Source organism: Drosophila serrata, unplaced genomic scaffold (assembly GCF_035046125.1).
Source record: "Drosophila serrata isolate PLE 108 unplaced genomic scaffold, ASM3504612v1 contig_382, whole genome shotgun sequence".
NCBI lineage: Eukaryota > Metazoa > Arthropoda > Insecta > Diptera > Drosophilidae > Drosophila > Drosophila serrata.
Window position 1 is genome coordinate 2,697,795 of NW_028257280.1, and position 21,436 is coordinate 2,719,230.

General features: G+C 39.3%; 3 protein-coding genes across 53 annotated transcripts in view; 1 reads left to right on the forward strand and 2 right to left on the reverse strand.

The window, feature by feature from the left end:
• Nucleotides 1-4,121, reverse strand: part of LOC110186325 (cubilin) — a 52,673-nt gene extending 48,552 nt beyond the window's left edge. For 11 of the 46 annotated variants that reach the window (XR_015273351.1, XR_015273349.1, XR_015273348.1 and 8 more), the window contains exons 1-2: nt 3,991-4,060; nt 1,749-2,076 (exon numbers count right to left, since the gene is read on the reverse strand). The gene's annotated coding sequence lies outside the window, so the exon portion shown is untranslated. Of the gene's footprint in view, nt 1-1,748; nt 2,077-3,990 lie in introns of those variants that run through there. The other 35 variants (XR_015273358.1, XR_015273352.1, XM_086840343.1 and 32 more) reach the window with 6 other exon arrangements.
• Nucleotides 4,122-4,674: 553 nt separating this feature from the next.
• Nucleotides 4,675-6,289, forward strand: Mpc1 (mitochondrial pyruvate carrier). 4 transcript variants are annotated; one of them, XM_086840365.1, is made up of 5 exons: nt 4,687-4,856; nt 4,928-5,082; nt 5,132-5,213; nt 5,276-5,376; nt 5,708-6,289. In XM_086840365.1, exons 3-5 carry the CDS (start codon nt 5,143-5,145, stop codon nt 5,866-5,868), a joined length of 333 nt encoding a protein of 110 aa, XP_086696491.1. In that variant the 5' UTR covers nt 4,687-4,856; nt 4,928-5,082; nt 5,132-5,142; the 3' UTR covers nt 5,869-6,289. The 4 variants fall into 4 exon arrangements, with proteins under 4 accessions (XP_086696492.1, XP_086696491.1, XP_086696489.1 ...); XM_086840366.1 differs by lacking the exon at nt 4,928-5,082 and having other exon boundaries at nt 4,675-4,856; XM_086840363.1 differs by having other exon boundaries at nt 4,928-5,213.
• Nucleotides 6,290-6,396: 107 nt separating this feature from the next.
• On the reverse strand, nt 6,397-20,853 carry Xrp1 (transcription factor Xrp1). 3 transcript variants are annotated; one of them, XM_086840361.1, is made up of 5 exons: nt 19,225-20,853; nt 15,527-15,616; nt 13,657-14,575; nt 7,694-8,400; nt 6,397-7,600 (listed from the first exon to the last, which is right to left on the reverse strand). In XM_086840361.1, exons 3-5 carry the CDS (start codon nt 14,174-14,176, stop codon nt 7,010-7,012), a joined length of 1,818 nt encoding a protein of 605 aa, XP_086696487.1. In that variant the 5' UTR covers nt 14,177-14,575; nt 15,527-15,616; nt 19,225-20,853; the 3' UTR covers nt 6,397-7,009. The 3 variants fall into 3 exon arrangements, with proteins under 3 accessions (XP_086696487.1, XP_086696486.1, XP_086696488.1); XM_086840360.1 differs by lacking the exon at nt 19,225-20,853 and adding an exon at nt 16,462-16,976; XM_086840362.1 differs by lacking the exons at nt 13,657-14,575; nt 15,527-15,616; nt 19,225-20,853 and adding an exon at nt 9,501-9,625.
• Between the last annotated feature and the right edge of the window lie 583 nt (nt 20,854-21,436).

The following is a 21,436-nucleotide window of genomic DNA, read 5'->3' on the forward strand; positions in this document are numbered from 1 at the left end:
TTAAAAGCGGTTTTGGGAGTCGACGATTAAAAAAGCTAATATTATTATAAAGTGCCTATTTGAACTCCTATTAAACATAATAACCCTTATAATATATATATGAGACATCAACGTAACTAGTTTATTTTTAATAGTAAGGTAATAAATTCATAAAACATGTACCCCTTTTTAAGAAAACTTCAATGATATGCATTTCATGTAGTTTTGTAAATATTTCTAAAATGTTTAATCCTAACATCTTGGATCCGCATCTGAATATCTATCCCTTTTATATTAAAATATATAAATTTTTTAAAAATGTTATAAGGGGTATAATCGTTAAAATTTTCAAAAAAAAAGACAAAAATTTAACATTTTTAAATAAGTATGCAGATTTATTAACCTAGTAAAAACTAATATATAGCAGCTTTCCGAATTAAAATTAGTGCTGTTTTGAATTAGCTATGAGTTTTTTAAACTTAGATTTCTGTAAAAAATTGTCCTATAAAAATATACATAAATATCTACTAAAAAATGTTATTATAATTTTAGTCAGAAGCTTATTACTCTATGAAGGAGTCATTTCCGCCCCTATAATTCATATATATTCTTGATCAGCATCAAAAGGCGAATCTTTCTAAGCATGTGGGAAAGAAAAAATTTGTTAACCTTTTTTTTCAATTTTTCTAAGTGGTTACATTGTTAAATTGATCAAAAATTGCCAAAAATTTTAAATTGAGTATGCAGATTTATTATCGTAATAAAAACTAACATGGGAAAGCTTTTCGAATTGAATTTAATGCCTTTTTGGCTAATTTATGGGATTTTTAAACTTTGATTATCGTTAAAATAATACTAATATTCTTCGATATGATTGATATCCTACTCGATCATATTATTCCATAGTTTCAATTTAATAATAAGGGGGTATATATATAAACTTTGACTAATAATATGCCTTCTTGTTTTTAATTTCAAGTGTATTTCAGAGTTCATGTGCGAGGGCGTGTGCTTGCTATTTATTTTTTTATCGGTGGCCCGCATTATCGCGATTAAAGCATTGCAATTTGGAGGCGAGCTTTCCAGAGCCATTAACAACTGTGCAGCATTGTTATCAGCCACAGGATGCACCCCGTCGTCACAGCCACCCCCCGGGCCACACACACATACCACACACACACAAAGCCCCAGAGAAAGAGAGAGTCCTGCGAAGAGAAAATGTGTGCGGTTTTTGGGGGGTGATGAGATGTGGAAAGCCCAGAAAAGAGACAAAGAGAACCAGCTGCTAGGTGTGTGTGTGTGTGTTGTGGGGGGAGGGGGAGTTACCACAAAAGTGAGAGACGGTAAACAACAGACTCTTGACTCTCGAGTTTCGAGTTTCGAGTCTTCTGGCTCGGCTCCAAAACCTCTCGGAGAAGACGGATACGAAGACCGAAAATCGCCCATTATCCATTTTTATTTTATCATCAATTTTATTACACACAAAGTAAAGAGGCGCAGCCGAGCAGCAAGTTGATGATGTACCAGGCCATCAACATCAATGAAAAACGCCAAGAGCGAGGAGCAGCAACAACAAAATTCACAGGAGAGCGCCACACACACACACACACACTCTTGTAAAGCCGCCGCACACCCACAAAAGAGATGCTGAGAGACGGAGATAGAACACACGCCCTTTTGGTCGGAAAATGCCTCTGACTGAAAAGCACTCGACTGTCGACTTAGTGGCTATGTAAATGCTAATTGCAGGCGTACTTAGTCTTACTTACTTAGGGCTGCATCTGTGCAGCTCCTGTGTAAATCCTCTCGTAGGCGCTTTAGGTATCCTGATGATCCTGTGAGGAGTCTTTTGTTGCTGAACACTTTCGTTTGTTTGGTATTTATTTATATTTTTGTTATTTTCTTATTTGTATATCCTTGTACACGCACTGGGGCTTGAGTTTCTGGCTTTCGCAGCTTTCTCAGCTTGGCATTTCACACTCGAGACACTTTCCTGGTGTGGAAATTGAAACTATATTTCTTGATTCATCACTTATATATTTTATCCCGAACTCGATTCCCGATTACGATTCCGCACCGCCGACTGTCCAAAAGCAACTAAAACGCAAATCACCAGTCACCTCATCTGCTTATGGGCCATAAAACGTCTTTCGACGTTCTACAAGGGGGCACCTAAGCAAATTTCCCTCAATTGACCGAACAATAAACTCAATTTGCATTGAGAAGACGCTCTGCATTGTGCGAGTGTTTGTTTTCGTTCTCAAGTGCCTGTGCCTGTGCCTGTGCCTGGCCTGCGCTTGATTGAATCAACGGCAAACAAGTGAACAGATTTAGATTCGGTTCTCGGCTCGGACACTTTAACTAGTCGCACTGGATTAGTGCTCTTAAGGGGCCTCTATTTGCCTCTATTTGGCACTTATTCAATTGAGGCGTTTTGGGGGCATTTTCGCCAGTTCTGCGACAACGACGATAGCACCAAACAGGAGCAAGTAATTATATATTTCTATAATTCTTGAGAAAAGAAAGCGAGACCTTCAGAAGGAAGCAACTGGGTCGTTCTATTGTTTCTATGGTTTTTAGTAACAAGGACTAATTTACCCGATTGTAAACTTAACCTTAACTAAGCATATATTTCTAAACAATTTATGAAGTTTAATAAGGTTCCATTCAGCTATGAAGAATAAACCTAAAATATATTAACGTTACTTTATATAGAAAATGTTAGTTTTTTTTAACTTAATTTAAAAGAACTATGTACTTTTACGATTTAGAAAGCAATTTTTAATTAAATCAAAAATGTACATGTTTGTTTTGACATGTTTTAACAACTTTAGCACATTCAACTTTTGTTTTACTTTTCGGCTAGTTTGTAATTCAAATTCAATAAATGTATTAATTTCATTTTTCCTTTATTCATTTCATTATAAATTAATGAAATTAATAAATTTCAGTTACTTTGAAACCTTTTAAAGTTATATCCTTATAAAATTTATCAGGTTTACTTTATATTTTAAACTTTTCTGTCTCTATCATGCGCTGTATATAATAGATTTTACTATTTAATTTGTTTTATTCGTCTGTTAAATTTTATTTTTCCTCTACTTTGATTAACTTTTGCTTCCTTTTAATTTCCGTATTTCTGTTTTCTCTTTTTTTATAATTCTTTCTTATTTCGCATTTATATTTAACATTTCCTTTTGATTTAATTTTCACAAAACCCTTGTTGTTTTACTAAGTCCTATTTTTAAGGTTTCGCCTTATTATTTTCGCGTTTCTTTGTCTGTTGTTGTGGTTGCTCTTTCTTTTCGTCCTGCTGCTGCTGCTTCATCTCCATCTTCTTCTTCTTCCTCGCCCTGCCTTTGCTCTTGTTGTTGTTGATAAATTCGGATTTTTTGGGAGCGGCTCATTTGCTTTTCTCTTAAACTTTTCCGTTTTTTTCTTCTTTCTCGCGTGCGAAAACCTTTTGGCAGACTTTTTGGTGGAAAATGTAAGATAATTTTACGCTAACTAATAACAAATTAGACGGGGGGAAATATTTTTTAAAGAAAAACCTCCCACGTTGTTCGGGGGATTGATTTTTCTGGGGTTCCTTTCTCAGGGCGCGGGGTTTTTTTTCCAAGGGGAGGGCGAGCATGAAATTTGATGACGCGTTGTCTTTAGAAAAAAAGGACTTTTTCATGTTTAAAAAAATATATTTTTTGTTGTTTTTCATATTTTTAATGCTTTGGCTTTTTCATCACAATTCGCTTTTCCTTTTGCTATTTGCTGGACCGCACATGGAAAATGCTTGCAAAATGGCACACTGACCACACATAAACACTCGCACGCACGCACACACACGCACACAGACACGGGGATTACAAGCTGGCAGAGGCTGCGACGCCGACAGAGCCAGCGACTGCGCTACCACTTCCATTTGCCTATTCCGCTACTTTTTGTTGTTCTGTCAGATGCTGTATAGTCGTTGTTGTTGTTGTTGTTGTGGTTGGTGCCACTTTTCCACCATTTTACCGAACCAAGTTTCCTTTGAGCCGCATTCGTCGGCGGCACAACCGCCTTCGTTGAGTGAAAGTTTTTAACTGTATAATTTTGAACTTGCGCGTGTTTCAGTGTTGCCAGCTTAGCTAACTTCAAGCTAATTCTGGCATATTTGCAAATGGAAAGCTTGTGAAATTTCCAACTAGCTTATTGCTTAATTTAATATTAATCTAGCATATTCTATAATATATTATATTTAAAATCTGTATTTACGGACATATGTATGTTACATACACCTTTTTTACTATCTACAAAGGTCTTTAACTTAAGAAGGGAGAACCCCATTTTTAGGATTTAAGCTATATGGATATCTTATGAGCATGAAATAAGCTAAACTTGGCAACACTTGGAAAGGATACAACTTTTAATCTTCCAATTGGTATTTTGAGAATCGCTCGGCAACTCGAAGAGAAGCATGCTTTTTGGTGTTGAGAAAACTCACGAAAATCAAGGTGGAGAACTTTGGAACTGGTAGGAAACTTTGGTAGTTGTTACGATATCTGGATTTGATAATATTTTAAAATACGAATTTGTTTTTCGATATCTAAACACCCTTTTATCTGATTATTAATTATTATTATATTAAACAGACTCTTTGCATTTTTATCACGCAAAAATCGTCTATTCAATTACGTAAAAAACTGTTAGTTTTTCTCCACTTACGTAGCTGGATTACGTTTTAGATCGTTTAGTGTGACCGGAAGTCGAAAAAGCGAAAATTTTATTGTCGCTATTGAAAAATAACTTTTTATTAACGGAAAATGCGGCGGGCACACTGCACTTTCGTTTAACAAATTTTTTTATATAAGCTCCAAAATAAAAAATACACCCAGTGACAGGTAAACAAACCACATATTCCAGCTACCCAAGTGTTGTTCTTATTCCCCAAACTTTGTTTCCAATGCCGTAGACCTAAATTCGTGGTATTTTAGATCAACGTTCCAGACACAGTAGAACCAGCAACAACAAAAAGACAAAAACAACCTGTAAGACCTTGAGGGGATTTTTTTTTGTTATTTGCATTAATACGACAGACAGACAATCTAATCTAAATTATTCAACCAGGTGGGTGTATTCTGATTAATATTCACTGTTGGCGTTTATCAAGTGGCAGTTTGAAGCATCATGTCGATCCGGAGGACCATGGCCAGCACGGCCAACACGGCCAGCAAGGAGTGGAGGGATTACTTCATGAGGTTTGTTCAGATATAGATAATAGCAATCGCTATATATTACTACTTATTTGGCTTATTCACAGCACCCACTTTTGGGGACCGGTGGCCAACTGGGGCATTCCCGTGGCTGCTCTCGCCGACACACAAAAGAGTCCCAAGTTCATCTCTGGCAAAATGACACTAGGTGAGGGGAGAGGGGAGTTTTTTGGGTTTTTGGCTGAAAAACCTGATTCCCAGACACGCGACGCGGCATCGAAAGTTTCCGCTAAAGATGTCGTAATCAGAGTGGCTGTGATATGTTCCTGGCAAATCGCTGCCTGCGCGGCCTGATAAGCCAGATACGGAAACTGTCGAAGCAGCTGCCGATAAGACAACTTCAAGAGCAGCAGAGAAATCCTATTTAGAGAGTCTTCAACTACGTTTAAATGAGTATTTCGAGGCTCTTTAAATTCTATTTTTTTATATATGTATATTTCAAGAACTTCCCTTATTTAACTTGTATTTGTTTTTTGCAGCTCTGACCCTCTACTCGTGCATCTTCATGCGCTTCGCCTACAAGGTCCAGCCCAGGAACTGGCTGCTCTTCGCCTGCCATGCCACCAATGCCACCGCTCAAACAATTCAAGGCATTCGTTTCCTGCACTACAATTACGGAGCCAAGGAGCAGGAGGCGTAAATAATGGAGATGCGCCTTGACACCCCCTCCCAGGAACGACGTGCGCTGATACTTCAAATGTTTACCCAACAGCAGCAGCAGTTACTGCAATTTACTGCCACTAAACACACGCAACAAAAATTAAGCAAATTGCACTGCCCCCACTGAGCCCGAAATCACAAAGTGGTGACAGTAATGGCAGTGAATCACACCCGCACACCAATTGGCTGAATCTCGAATTCTCGGGTTCCATCCCAATCCCAATTCCGTATGAGTCTAGCCTGGTTCTACCCTATATAGTTAATTCCCTTTCGGCAGTTGATCAAAAATTTCTAGTTGGTGCAATCCTTAGGTAATGAGCATAGAATATTTTTTATACTATTGGCCTGCGTGTAAATGGAATATTGTTAAAATTTAAATAAAGAGAAACATGAAACATGTAGCCCCACAATGGATGTTTATAAATGGTGTCATTTTAATTAATGACTACCCGGCGAATAGCTGTATACCTGGTCAAATCAAAGATGTAATTAAATACGCAATGATAAATTGTTTTTTGATTTTGTCATGCTATGTAAACATGCGCTTTATTGAAACAATTACGGTTAAATATTTATATCTTGTAAAATATTCCTTTCAATTGTTTTTAACAATATTTTATTTTTTTGTTGACATTTTTGTAACTTTTTTTGTTCATCAATGGGGGTTAAAAAAATAAAGTTGTAATCTTTACATAGATCTTTTTTTTTTGGATTTTTCAAACTTTTTTTTTGCAGATTACACTTAGGACGAAAAATATATGTTGTGTGTGGGTACAAAAACAATTAAAATTTTCTCAAACATAATAAAAGTACAATTATAATTAAAAACTCCTCGCGCTCGATGGGCGCCTCTTCTTCTATGCCTATGTATGTGGCTTATTATGGTTTACGTTTTACATCAACCGCTTGGGATTGATGTCCATGTTGGAAATTGGATTTCTGCTTTCTTCTCTTTCTCTCGACTTCTACAACGACTACGACAACTTAAGTAACTAAACGAATGGATGACGACGACGAGGGATTAGGTCCTCGGACTAAGGCTATGAACCGCAATATGCGACATCGGTAGGTAACGACAGTTATGCTATCTTTATGGCTAAATGGCTACGAGAATCTCAATGCTACTCCTTCTTGATGTAGGTACTGTTCTTCCGCTGGCGCTCCATCAGGTACTTCTTGTACTTGCGTTCCATGAGCGCCACCTCATCGGCCTGGGCGCGCAGACTCAGATTCTCGGCCATCAGCTTGTCCTCCGCCTCCTTCTCCTCCTCTTCGCGCTTCTTCGTCTTCCGGCGCGAGATGCGGCTGGCCTCGTTGTTCTTGATCCTGTCCTGGTACGCCTTCCGTTCGTCGCCGCTCATGCGGGACATGAGCTCGGGATCGGGACCGTCGGCATGATCTTTGGCAGGACGGCCGCGCTTCCGCTTGTTGGACGAAGCGAAGTTGCTGAACTGGGAGGTACTGGCCACAGAATAGGCAGGTGAGGCGGGTGCAGTGAGGAAGCCACCAAAGCCGGTTTGGCAGGTGGGCGCCATACTGCTGGAGCTGGCCGAGTAGTTGCTGTGCGGAGTGTTAGGCGGGGAGAAGTCGTTGGTGGTCTCCTCCTCGGCGCTGCGCAGCTCCCTAACGATGTCGGCTTGGCTAATGATGGCAGTAGTGAAGGTGACATTGGAGGTGTTGCTGTTGCTGGTGCTGGTGGTGGCGGGCTCGAGCTGAAAGTTCCAGAATTGATCGAGATTAGCATCTAGCTGGTTGTTAAGGACGTCCAGGAAGTTCCCAAGTCCAGTGTGGGGTGTTAAACTTACCCTATCGAACTTCAATAGTTGCTCGATGATGTCGGGAGTGCTCGGCTCGCTGGCAACTGGTTCCAATTGGGTGTTAATCTGGACCGCCAGCCGGCTGCGCTTCTTCGCCTGGGTCTCCACCACTGGGGCGGGAGCGCAGCGCTTCAGCGAGGCAATGTGATGGATGGGTGCTGGGATGGCCACTGCGAGGTCGTCGCCAGTGCTGGCAATGCTGCCGCTGGGCTTGACGTCCTCCACTAGGCCGAAGCCGAGCGACTCCTGGCTGCAGCCGTAGGTGCTGCCGGCGTAGCTGGCCCCGTCAGAGATGAGGGGCTCCTCGGTGAAGATTTTAGTTGTTGTGAATGAAGGCTGTGAGAATGTGGTCATCATGGGGTCCTGCGAACCAGTGAGTATGGAGGTGAGGTCGAAGTCCTCGTTCTGATGGGGGATGTCGATGCCGCACATCGTCGTCATGTCCAGGGTCTCCTCCTCGCCGTGCAGGGGCAAGTCAAGTCCATCCATTAGTTGGTAGTCGTCGTTTAGTGTGTCGTTGTTCATCTCGTCCATCGTCGGACTGTAGGGATCCATCTTCTTGCCGTCCAACTCGAAAAAATCCTCCTCGGCAAACATGTTTATATCAAAGTCAAGAATATCCGTCTCAGTAAAAATCTCCTTTCCGTTTTCGCTGCTGCACGTAGATGACGTTGCTTCTATATCTTGCAGGTATTCTGTGGCAAAGAAAAAATACTATTAGTATCGAAGGATAAATAAAATTCAGAAGCTTGTGCTAGATGAGTGTGTGTAAGATAAACATCTAAGTACCCATATTTTGATTTTGGAGAAAGCTGTATAATTTGTAAGTATTATTATGAAAATGAATACCATTAAAAGGTATTAAATTTATATATACTGCATTTATTTTAAGCAGCTATAGTTTTAGTTCAGTTAAATAAATTTAAAGCAACAAGTTGTTATTTTTCCTCTGTATTCTACATTCTTTCTATCCCATATTGTTTTTACATAGTGGCGCTGCTGGACGCCATCTTTATTCGAAGTTTACCCGTATAAGAAGTGGCGGCGCCACCGGCTTTTTTTACACGGCCGTTTATCGAACTAAGCAATGTGAGTCACTAGTTGTCTCGCTCGCACAATTTGTTGTGAAATTAAACAAACGAAAGGGAAATGAGAAAACGCGAAAAGAAAGAAAACTAAACAAAATCGCGAAGGAAAATGATGAAAATCGGAGCAAACAAAGCCGATTCTTAATAAATAATAATATACATCCAGTAATTTAGTATGAAATAAGACAACAAATTTTTGTATAGAAAAATAATTTTAAAAAAATACAACAAAACAAATAAAATAAAAATATTTCTAATGGATAAATGAGTATGCTACCTAAATAAACAAAAAATTTTATAAATATTATGGATGCATTTAATTATTTTAACATAAATAAATAACTACGAATCGGGAAAATTAAACATTTGAATTTTGTCAACATTCATAGCCGGCATTTCCGACATACAGTTGCATGACGCATAGCGCGCACTGACAACAACCACAAGAAAATTGAACAGGAACGATCGTGCTCGCTTTTGTCGGCTGAGTGTGTGTGTGCCAAGTTAGGGGATGGCAACACAAACACACATTTGCTGTTTTCGGAATCCCGAAATCTGACACAAAATCTAATTGATCTAAAAATGAAAGAAATGCAAAAAGAAAAACAAAAAATAATCTTTAAATGGCATGAGGCGAATTAATAAAAAAAATTATATTCGGAATTGAAATAATATAATTGTATTATTTTAGCTCCAACAATATTCACCTAGGGCAGTGTTGATTTCGGCGCTGAATATCTATTTGATTTGATTTATCCGCTTATCCGGAAAGACAACCAAAGCGCGCAAAGACTTGAACAGAAATGCGAGAGCAGCGCTCAAGACCCGGCAATATCAAACCGGGTCTCGCACTGGTGTGAGTGAGAGCGAGAAAGAGCTCCAACAGCTGACTGCGCAACAAGTGAGAGGCCCTAGCGTCTTCTCGCTCTCACCCACTCAAGTACATGGTCAGGGGTGAGAACGAGAGGCTGGTCGCTCTGCTGCTGCGCAGGAGCGATTTGTTCTTCTGCCAATTACATAGATTTTTGACCGCTATAGGCCGTGGAAATAAGTTAACCGTTTGGAATATGCACAAATACAATGCCACTCGAATTTCACCAGAGCAGCGAAGGTTCGCGAATAATAATTATTATATTTAAACACATGCGTTTTGTAGTACAAATTGAGTACCAATAAGAACAGACCAATTCAATGGGATAATTAAATTCCGATCGGAGTAAGTGTCAAGAAATTTTAAGGCTTAAAAAACAAATAAATTTGCAGAAGTGCATTGAAAGGACATAATTTCATGTATTAAAAACAACAAAATTTAATTTAAAACAGTATCTTTAACTCCCTCAAACTGCAATATTGCGTATACGCAATGCACTTTTCTAAAAGACAAGGCAGAGAGAGCACTCTCATTATGTGTTTGTGAGAGTGTGTTTCGGTTTCATTGTATCTGTATCTGTGAGCTCCATTTCCCCTGCCGGTTGTTTAGTATAGCTATCCCTTTTGCTGAGAGAGTGACATATAAACGAAAGTTAGAGCGAGCGAGGTATAGGAACCGGTAGAGACTGGGGCACGATACTCATACTCTCATACAGCAGGTGTTTGTGTGAGGGGCAAATTATACTCTCTCAATTTCTGCAGATCATTGTGATTGAATTTCACAACAAATGAATTAAATATTTTAGCCGTGAAAAAGAAACGAGCCTACTGACAACTATTTAATTTAATCCATGTCTTTGTTTAAGGAACAGTTTGAAAATTGGCAAACACGACTAAATAAATAAATAAGTAAATATAATATGGCCTTTTGGCCGATTGTTGCTATTTGCTGGCTAGAAAACATGTGCTACGAAAATTTGGGTCATGAATCAGCTGCTTGCTCTCTCACTGGGCATCCCCCTAAATTACTATTTTTATATAGAAAACGAGTGTATATTTCGCCAAATAACAAACATTATTTTATCAAACAGGTTACGCTTTGAAGTAGAGGTAATAATACATGAAAGATACTACACCCCAAAGTTCATAGCCTTATAAGGGCATATTGAGGTAAATAAAAAATTTATAGATATAGATTGGAAATGTAGATGCATTTAAAAAATAGGTGGCATGACGTTACCTCTATTTCTGATTGGACAATCGAAGACAAAGGCTTACACACATTTAAGTAGCTACACATATTTGTGATATATATTTGTAATTTCGAGGCCATCACACAAGATACATACGATGTTCAATCGTATATAGTTTAATTACGCTTATCGCATAATTTTGCCCATTGCTTACGTGTGAGAGTTTAAAAAAAATCAAACGACAAGAAAACTGCGCAATTAGTTTGAGATGGTACCATTCAAATGATTCACTCCAGTCACTGAGCGAGAGCATCAACTTTATCGATAAGAGCTTGTAACAAAGAGCTACAAAAAAAAAAAACACATACATTCGTTGCCAGGCAGAATCATGGAGCCACTTTTTAACGTTAAACGTCGGAATTAGGTGCATTCTAGTTACGCAGCCAATTTAATTCTAAGATGAAATGTATAGTTGTGTGACTTTAGAACTTGAATTAGCTTAAAATCTGTTTTAGGTTTTTAATAAAGCCAAATCAATTAACTTTCTGTCAAAAAGTAAACAAAATTGGTACTTTCTTCTAAAAATTTTACGGAATTTTAAGGGAGTTAGAAAGTCCTCATCTAATCAATTGATTAAACATTGTTCTAGTTTGGAAGCCCAAAGTATCTTGTAGATACATTTATATCTATTATACAATTGTGAACTAAAATGAGCAACATCATTTTGGGAGTGACTTCTAAATGGAAAGTAAACATATGTTTTAAAAAAAGGTACCTCTTTTAGTACAGTATCTGGTATAAAGATATTTTATTTATAAGAAGGAAGAAGTTGAAAATGGAGAAATGCGAGATGCTTATTAATATCAGAAGAACACGTCGCCTATTCTTTATATACCTCACATTTCTTTGAAAAAATAGTGCGGCACTGACACTGAATAAAAATACTTAATTTCTATATAGTATATATAATAAATATTAGAATGATTTGTTAGTTTCTGATTAAACGCCCTAATTGCGATCTATTAAAAATTAGTGCCTGTTAGTCTAAATAGACTAAATGATACATAGGTAATAACTGTTATATTGGAGCTTAATGCAGAAATCAGCATGCTAGTCTATTTTTTTATGTGTTTAAAAGGCAACACCTAGATTCGGAAATGAGAATCTTCTGATTGGAATAGTGTGAAAAATGTACAAAGAGAATTGTGAAATAATTATCTAACCAATAAAGTTGTATGGATTTTTGTAAGAGAAGAAAAATTATATTAAAAAAGCCCTATATAAATCAAATATTATTTTCTAGCAAAACGAAAGTAACATAACTGGAAAGATTAAGCCCTTATAACTGGAATTGTGCAACGCATTGAAGAAAAAATAAACTGGAAGATACAACTCAGAATTAATTTCAGGACAAAACAAGAAAGGAAGCTAACTTCGGCACGCCGAAGTTTATATACCCTTGCAGATAGAAATTCTATGACTAGGAATCCATACAATATAAATTATATATATTTGTGTTAAAAAACAATGAAGTAATACCTGCTTTCATTTCATTCACCTATACATATTATATTTGCAGCTTTTCGTTCACAGATTTCCATTTTTCTTCTACATCAAACAATAGTTTGTATGGCACCTATATGATATAGTCGTCCGATTTTCATGAAATTTGACACAAAATTTAAGACTAATATAAAATGGCTACACCTCAAATTTGATGAAAATCTGTTGAAAACTGAAAAAGTTATAATTTTTAATTGTATTAATTTCTCTATCGTTCCTATGGGAGCTATATGATATAGTAGTCCGATTTTCATAAAATTTTATACAAAATTGTAGAGTATAATAAAATGGCTATATCTCAAATTTGATCCAATTCTATTGAAAACTGAAAATGTTAAAATTTTTTTTGTAAAAATTTTCCGATCATTCCTATGGCAGCTATATGATATAGTCGTCCGATCCGGCCCGTTCCGACATATATACGAGTGAGAGTATATAGAAGGCTAACTACAAAGTTTCATTCAGATAGCTTCAAAACTGAGAGACTAGTTTGCGTAGAAACGGACAGACGGACAGACGGACAGACGGACAGACGGACAGACGGACAGAAGGACAGACGGACAGACGGACAGACGGACAGACGGACAGACGGACAGACGGACATGGCTAGATCGACTCGGCTGTTGATCCTGATCAAGAATATATATACTTTATATGGTCGGAGGTGCCTCCTTCACTGCGTTGCAAACTTCTGACTGAAATTATAATACCCTGCAAGGGTATAAAAATAGGAAGAACCAAGGTAAGAAAGAGAAAATAATTTAAAAGGAAAGCTAATATTTGAGAGATCGTTATCGATATAGAAAGAAAGAAGCCGATAAATGGAAGTACATAGTTCAAATATCTAAAAGATATCGAACGTACGAATTATTACGTTGCCATTTACCGGCAACAAATGCGGAACGGGGAAGGGGGGCGGGCCAGGTTAGCCTCCCCCTGTCACCCGCCACGATCTTCCACTCGTTTCTTCAATGGGTCATTGCACTGTGATCTTCGCCTTTCGCCCGCTACGTGGTTACACTGTACCTCGACGTCCTTGGCAGAGCGACGGCACCGGGACCCAGATGGGGGGGTTGGGGGACCCAGGACCCGGGCCGCGCTCAATGCCTGCTATCTGACTCTTTCTCCAACTGATTGTGTATCTTTCGTGATCGCTGATCGCTGAATGCGCTTAGCAACAGTAATGAGAGAGTGCTGGGTACATAGGCAACGCACACACACAAAACACAGTACTCACCATCAATGAACACCGGAACGTCTATCTCTTCAACTGTGGCAGTAGGCATTGCTCCACTCATATCCCGGCGGGATGGCGGCTCGTCCGCACCTGTCAGCTGGATACCAGCCATGGACGCCAGGGTCTGTGCCGGAGGCGGGATCGAAACCGGGACCGTTTGGTTCACCATTTCCGTAGTCGGTAAACCTGCCAGCGTCTGTTTGGGCGTATGGGATGTTGCAGTCCCAGTCGTGGTGTACGTTGCGATACGGGTTGGCGTCACCGAATCTGTCGGATTTACTATAGGCCTCGTTGCAGGCGAAGCCCGGTTGGCTGGCGGACGCGTTGGTACCGACCCTGGTAAAAAGGGTATTCTGATAACGCGAGTTCGAGGCGCTCTGGGCTCTGTCACGTTGCAATTGCTGCAATTTCTGTTGTTGCTGCTGCTTGTGGGTACTTTGATCAGCAGAATTCTGGGATTTGGCTTGCTGTCTATCACGATCGGTATGGTGGTTATCCTCGAAATAGGCGAATCCCTCATACGCTCCGTTGGCCTGGTTCTCCTCTGAGAGCAGCAACAGTTCGGCCACAAGTTTGTCGCGCCAAGCGTTGCTTCTGGATCCTGGTAAGTTGTTGTGGTGGATGTTGCTGGATTCTGCTCTGCCTGGATTGTCGCCTCGTATGTTGGTACCTGTCGTCGTGCTGGCTCCTGGATCGTCAATATTATATCTCTGAGATTTTCGGTACTCCTTCTCGTTGCTGTTGCTTGAGTTGGCGGTGCTGTAAACACGATCTGGGTTGCTCGGGGAGCTGCTCTTGGGGGTGTTGTTGCAGATGCTGCTGCTGGGCTCTTGGTTGATTGGGTTGCTCTGGTTTGATTCGCTCTTGGGCCTGGCTTGGCTGGTTTGGGCTTCGACGGAGAATGCCATTTTGAACGTGGCTGTTTTTTTGTTTTTTTTTTGTATTTCAGTAACAACAATCAAATCAATTCGTTCGTGGCAAAATATACGGTTTGGTGTACGGTTCGTTTTTCATACGGTTTCGATTTTTGGGTACGACAGGATTTTCAAAAATTTCAACGATTTAAATCGCATTATTTTTGGCATTTCAGGATTTGGTGGATGAGTGGAGCAAGCGCAGTTAAGAGTGTTCGTAATATTTTGTTTTGATTTTTATGTGAAAGAAAATAGACAAAAGAAAAAAGATTTTGTTATTACACAGATCGACGACGGGCAGAGGCGCGATCCTGTTTCCTTAGGGATCGCGCCCCCAGTATATTCTTGTGGCTTGGGTGGGTTAGCAAATGTACAAGTTGTGGGGCTGTGGGCCTCAGTGGCGCAGGACATAACTGGTATATCCTGGCCACTGCTCCTTTAGACCATCGTGTTTTGTTGGCGATTTACAACAGCTTGGATGCATTGTGTTTGGATGGTTGGTTAAGTGGTTGCTTGGTTGGTTGGGTGAGTTGTGTTTTTTTTCAATAGGCCTTGTTTTAATTTTTTTGTTAGTTTGCTTTTCCTTTTTTTCGTTAGCCATTAATTATTTTTTTTTTTTTGCTTTTTTCCCATTTTCTTTCTGTGTATTTTACAAATCTTTTTCTTTTGTGTGTATTTTTTTTAGTTATTTTTTATGGAATTGCTCCTTTTTTGTGTTTGGAATTACTCCTTTTTTGTTTGGAATTACTCCTTTTTTCGTTTGGAATTACTCCTTTTTTAGTTGGATTTACTCCTTTTTTGTTTGGAATTACTCCTTTTTTTATTGGAATTGCTCCTTTTTTTAGTTGGAATTACTCCTTTTTTCAAACAACATTATGGACTTGTGGTTCGTGCAAGGACTTGAGAGTCATGAGGCTTAATGCTAGTAGACAGAAAAAAGGACATGGTATACTCACTTTTAATTGACCGTTAGAAAGAAACAATGAAATTGTTAGGGTCCCTCTAAACAAGCTCTAAAAGAGTCGTCGACACAAGTTCCCCTTAAGCTGTAAGCAAAGAAACGGAGAACGCACATTACTTATAGGCCCCAACTGGTGATTGCAGATATGTATATCTATGGTTTTGATGATGATAAGGGGCCTGGGTACATAGGGTAGGATTTTCCTAAGTACCCTTCAGTTACAATTACAGATAATTTTGTGTATTTTTCCACCCTAAACAGCAAATGGTTCCTCATTCGATACGTAGCTGACTTTCAGATAACAATCTCTCGGGCACACGCCTACTGTGAAAAGCTCTTTTTTCGAATTTCACAACAGGCGGCGGCAGGCAAAAACAACAACAATATGGCAACAGGTCTCTTGTTCGCCAGTGATGGGTTGCTGATAGGGTTGGCTCTGTGGTTGGGGGGTCTAATCAGCGATTGGCAACCACCTCACCCCCCTGCTGCTCCCTTCCTCACTTAGATAATTAAGGCACACCTTCGTGCCAGTACATTATCGCTGCTCAGATATCAGAAACCGTGCGGCCGGCAAAAACAACACCAGAAAGCAATTAACGACCGATGGAAAATCCCCCACGAAAAGCTCACGCAAGCTCTGGCTAATTACACACTAATAAATGTCACCCTATAATTTATACAAAAAAAAAAATCCCCTAATGTAACTTTTTTTTTTGTTAGTTATTTCTTTTAGATTGTTTTTTTTTTTTGTGTCTGTGTGTGGCTTCGAGGGCAAGTGACGTCAATGGCTCACTTAAGCGATTCAATATGGCGGCGCAAAAACAACTAAAGAGCTTTCGGTGCAAGTCTTTAAAATATAGTATATCTTATATACACTTAGCTAGCTGAATTTTGTATTTTTCAAGTACTAAACTGGCTTTTAAAACTTACATAAATTCGGTGAATGTGTCTCCAAGTGCGGGGGGTCTGGTTTTGTAGAAAACCCGACCGCGAAATTCACTTGTCTTTGCTGCTACGCAATTGGTTGGGTGGCTCCTCGCACCACCACTGGGTATTTGGTTCACGTCCGGCCGTTGCTCGGATCTGCTAGATACTTTTCGCCACCGACAAAAGTGTCCAGTTGTTGCTCCTCAGAGAACAACAACGATTTGCTAAACTATTTGCACTGCGACTCCTTGTGACAGGAATCGAAAACGATGGTGGTAATTTGATTTTAAATTTGCACTTTTTTCTATATAGAGAACTGTTCACTTGGTGTGGATCTGTTGGAAGTGAGTCAACCGACTGCTACAAGAATTCACTGCGTATTGAATCGAACGAACCGTCGTTGGTATGCTTCAAGCGACAAACAGAATCGAAACTGTGGGCTTCACAGGCCTTCTACGAATTTCATTCGTTGTGAAATTCAAAAAGCACCCGCAGAAACCAGTTTGCCATATCGAGATACTCTTTCTTATCGGTGTCGTAGCGACTACGAGTGTATGCGTTGAAGCTTTGAGCTTATACACAACACATGTTCGTGCTGTCAGATACTTTTCAGCGAGAGCGGGACAAGGCTAAAATTTACCCACAGTGAAATTTCCCTGCCATCTGTGCGAGCCACAAGTTGAAGGCCTTTGTCCCCACAGCCGGCCGGTGTTTCTTTCGAAAGCAAAACATTGCTGGGACACAATTGTAGATGTATATTTATATATACATATAGTGTGGCAAGTAATACAGTCACTAAACCGCTTTTAGACATTATTCTATTGGGAGCATTTGCGGTGTGACTCATACTTTGTTTGGTTTGGAGACAACGAAAATCTCAGCATCGCAGATACTTGTCAACTGACCTAGCACAAAGCTATAGAAAAGATTTGAATAATCCGTAAGCTGGGATAAGCAAATGAGCTTATAATTGTTGCTTTTGAAGTAATTGATTATAATTAATAAAGGTAATTGGGGCTTGTAAACTTTGAAGGTGTTATATTCATATAGAATAGAACTGACTAAGTCACAAATATGTAATTAAATGAAAATACTTAAAATATGGAGAACTAATACCTGGATGTAATAAGAATTAAATAATCCCATACTATTTCTACTCTAATTATTTTGTATAAATAAAATAAAACCAAAATAGGTAAATATTTTTTAATAAATGTTTTGTTTTCATATATGGAAATACCTAAACATTTGCCAAAGGGTGGTTTATTCAGGAGTTACTATTGACTTCTTAGCATTGTGAAATTCAGTTCAACCCTCAATTATATCTCTTTTTCAAGACATCAGAGGAAGATTCTGAAGTCCACAACAAGTCAAGATACGTTGAGTATTTCAAACAGGGGAAATTTATTCATATAGTCTTTCTCTTTTCTTTCTAAAAGCTTTCTACCCACACATTTCAGTATGAAAAAGCTTCCATTCAATAGTATTAGTCGCATTTGGTGGTGTGCGGCAGATAAAAGCTATTTGTTTTCTCGGAATTGAAAAGCTTCCGTATGTCTGCAAGCCTACAGACATAAGTATCTCAAGCTTTGACTGATAATTAAAGAAATCCATGAGTCACGCTGAAACTCAGAAATCACCGAAGCACAAAATGAGCTGTGAGCGGTTAGCAAAAACAAAAACAAAAAAAAATCTGTCATCATGTGATATTTGTAATGGGCCCCCTGAATGCAGACAAGTACTTGGCGTGGGGTTTTCATACTATTTTGGCCACGTACGAAAGCTTTATTAGACGGAATTCGTGGAAATTTTCCCCTGAAGGCAAACGCACACGCTGAATTTCGAATGCTAATCTTTTGGCACCGAGCACCGGCTGGCACGAGATCTTGGAATCGAAGACGAACGCTAGCCAAAAAAAAAAAGAAAAGAAAATAAATGGCCAAAACAACAGGCAAACCTTCTTGTTTGCCTTTTCGACTTTTTCACGATGACTGCGCGATATTTACTCCCCCAAGGGTCTGGCCAAAGATACTGCTTTCCATGCACCTAAGTTATTATTATTGGCTCACAAAGACTCTTCCTTGTTCGATTTTACTATCTTATCTGCTACTTTTCGCTATCAATTTGGCTTATCTGCAGTGTGAACTTAAGCGTGGTGGCTGCCGTAACATGACTAAGTTTCAAGATATTTAATGATGATCAAAATGTCTGTGTTGCCAATTTTGGGAAGTTTTTTAAGCCAGTTTTGGTGTGCTCATTTTTGAAGGCTGTCTACCTATTTTTCAAAGACTAAACTTGAGGTTAGTTGAATTGAAATGCCGCAAACGTAGGGTATATGGTGTAAATTGAGGAAGGGCAATGATTGATGAGAGGAAAATATGCTACAAGACTAGTGGAATGCCCTAAGATAAATTATCTTAGGGTAGGTTAAGCTGTTTTAGAGCATAATTCCTAGAGCGTAGTAGTACTTCCCTCATTTCCCTGCATTGAATTTAACCTTTCAGCAGTACCTATTTCTATATAATAAATCCTTGGTAAAACCAATAGACCCCATTGAAACGTAATACCCTGTAGGGCATGCCCTATCAGTTTTGTAAGTTTACTAAAGGCCTAGCTGAGTGGGCTCGTCTATATAGCCCCCATGTAAGAAGTGCCAATGTCAATGACACGGCTATTAGGCAGCAACATTTGTTGCTAGGGAAATATACGAAATGTTGCTAGTGACTAGATGCATTGGGTAAGGGAACATAGTTTATAAATGCTCACCCTCCATCATGTTGCTGCCTTGGTGAGCAGGTTCCAATGATGACGACACAAATATGTTGCACGGGCTGTGTTTCCTTATTTCCGCTGGATTAACTTGTCTGTTTCGTGCCTCAAAAACGAATAATAGTGGCGCAGCGACGAATGCAGATGCAGTCCCGCTTCTTCCGTAGAAACTTGGAGCGCTTTAGGACCTTGGTGGCCGTACCAGTGCCGGTGCCGATCTTGAGGGTAGTGACGTGGTTGTTGCAATAATACTTGTTATTATGCCAGCCGCGCATACGCATACACATAAAGTTGTTGAGCATGGGAACCTGCTGCTGCGAATGTTGCACACACATGAAGACAACGGCAGGCGAAGCTTGCATGACGTTGTTGCTCGTCTTGGAAGGAGATTTTCCGCTTTTCCTCGCTGTCGTACTTGTAGCACCAACCGCGGACACAGCGAACATAATATTTGGGCCAAAAAGCCTTTTGATGGATTTTCGCACACAGATGGCTAGCTGGGTGGCGGCTATAGCAATCGGTTGTTAATGTTCTCGTCAAGTGTAAGTTCACACGCGGTGTTATCTTTATAGCATCTAGATACAACTCTTATCTCAGATACTATATGTAGAGTATATGGAAATGTTTTTGTTGTTTTTTATTTTGGGGATTTATTGCGTCTCTCGCAAATGTTTTTTTCAGGCAAACCTCGATTAATCGCTCTGAACTTTGCACTTGTTGCTGGGTTTATCTTTGTAATTTTCACACAAAAATATATATAAATTATTGTTCTATGAATAAGAAATCGTTATAACGGAATTCAGCTGATGATGCCATTAAGAATCTCTCGGTTTGGATTTATTAAACTCGAAATCGAAAACAAATTTCACAAATTTCACGATGATTTGCACACTCGAAAGCTTTTTGCTGACTTGACTCACTGAAAATGTTGTTCTGTTCGCGACGACTGAAGTATTGTTACTAACCGACGGCACAGCTGCGAGCGCTGGACGGATTGCCGCTCGTTGGGGTTGATATAAAAACATTGCTGACGTCGTTGGACTTCTGCGTCTCCACCATCTCCGTGTCTATATACCCTTCCCTTTTGTCTATTCTCTCTCTATCTCTCTCTCTCTCGGCTGCTGTGTCTATTTCTATGGCCGTGCCCCCAAAAAGATTTCCACGTCCTGCTCGTGATGCCGAAGAGCGGCCACATCGACAGGTTCAATCTTCTTTTGAGGTTAGTCAGGGTCCAAACTGGTTCGCAGAAGTTCAGGGTAGTTCTCAAAGGTGTTGAAAGTATTAATCAATTTATGGTTTGTTTTGACACTTAAGCATCAACCAAAGTTTTGGTTCGACATTATATTAAACTACAGCTTGTCATATAAATAGGTGTATCTCTACTAGGCGATGTAACATCTTATAAAATGTGGACAAAATCTGAAAATATTTGTTTCTTTCCAAAACTTTCACTTGTCAATGCTGATCAAGAATATCTATGGTTTATAGGGCCACTTTATAAATTTATAGTACCCTCTGCAAAGGTATAAAAATAAATTTCATAATTTTTTTTTTGCATTAGAAAAACTTTAGAATTTAATTGCTATTGCTAGACCCCTACTTCCTTATTGCGACTACGCAATATCATAAATCCAGTGTGAAAATCGAACCCGGTTTAATGATAACCCTAAAATGCCTTTGACTCGTGCCAGCTGGTATGAAAATGGCACAGATTACATTATGGCGACGCTTTGCCTTATCAGAAGCACCGACGAAAAGACTGATAAGGAAGCTAAAAGAGATTAAAAATAGCTCTATGTTTAGATAATATGGAAATGTTTCGGTGCAATGTTTGTAAATTACTACAAAAAGAGTAATTAAGATGTACATTAAGTCAGTTAAGTAGATAAAATTCCAACTTTCTTTCACAGAATATTAGGATCACATAAAATGAACTTGGTTTATCTTTTTTTAGCTGTCGCATATGCCGACTCCAAAATGTAGGGGAACTTGCTTGGCTGCTTTCCGAGAGAAAAAAACAACAACAACCACGTACAACATTCGCACTCTTTTGCTCCCTCGTGAATCAAACTTGTTGAGACTCTCACTCTCTTTCACTCCTTTGTGTGTGGGTCAAATGGCTGATGCAACATTTGCCACGCATTGCAACAGCTGTTTTGGGGCACAGCTGATAGCTGCTGGCATGTTGCCAAAATCAGAGGAAATCTCT

Excerpts from the sequence above, each read along its gene's own strand:
- Mpc1 (XM_086840366.1), top strand. The coding sequence starts at position 5,143 with ATGTCGATCCGGAGGACCATGGCCAGCACGGCCAACACGGCCAGCAAG. Across the intron at positions 5,214-5,275 it reads TGGAGGGATTACTTCATGAG|CACCCACTTTTGGGGACCGG; the intron begins GTTTGTTCAGAT and ends GCTTATTCACAG. Across the intron at positions 5,377-5,707 it reads CTCTGGCAAAATGACACTAG|CTCTGACCCTCTACTCGTGC; the intron begins GTGAGGGGAGAG and ends TGTTTTTTGCAG.
- Xrp1 (XM_086840361.1), bottom strand. The coding sequence starts at position 14,176 with ATGAGGGATTCGCCTATTTCGAGGATAACCACCATACCGATCGTGATA. Across the intron at positions 8,401-13,656 it reads CGTTCCGGTGTTCATTGATG|AATACCTGCAAGATATAGAA; the intron begins GTGAGTACTGTG and ends TCTTTGCCACAG. Across the intron at positions 7,601-7,693 it reads AACTATTGAAGTTCGATAGG|CTCGAGCCCGCCACCACCAG; the intron begins GTAAGTTTAACA and ends TGGAACTTTCAG.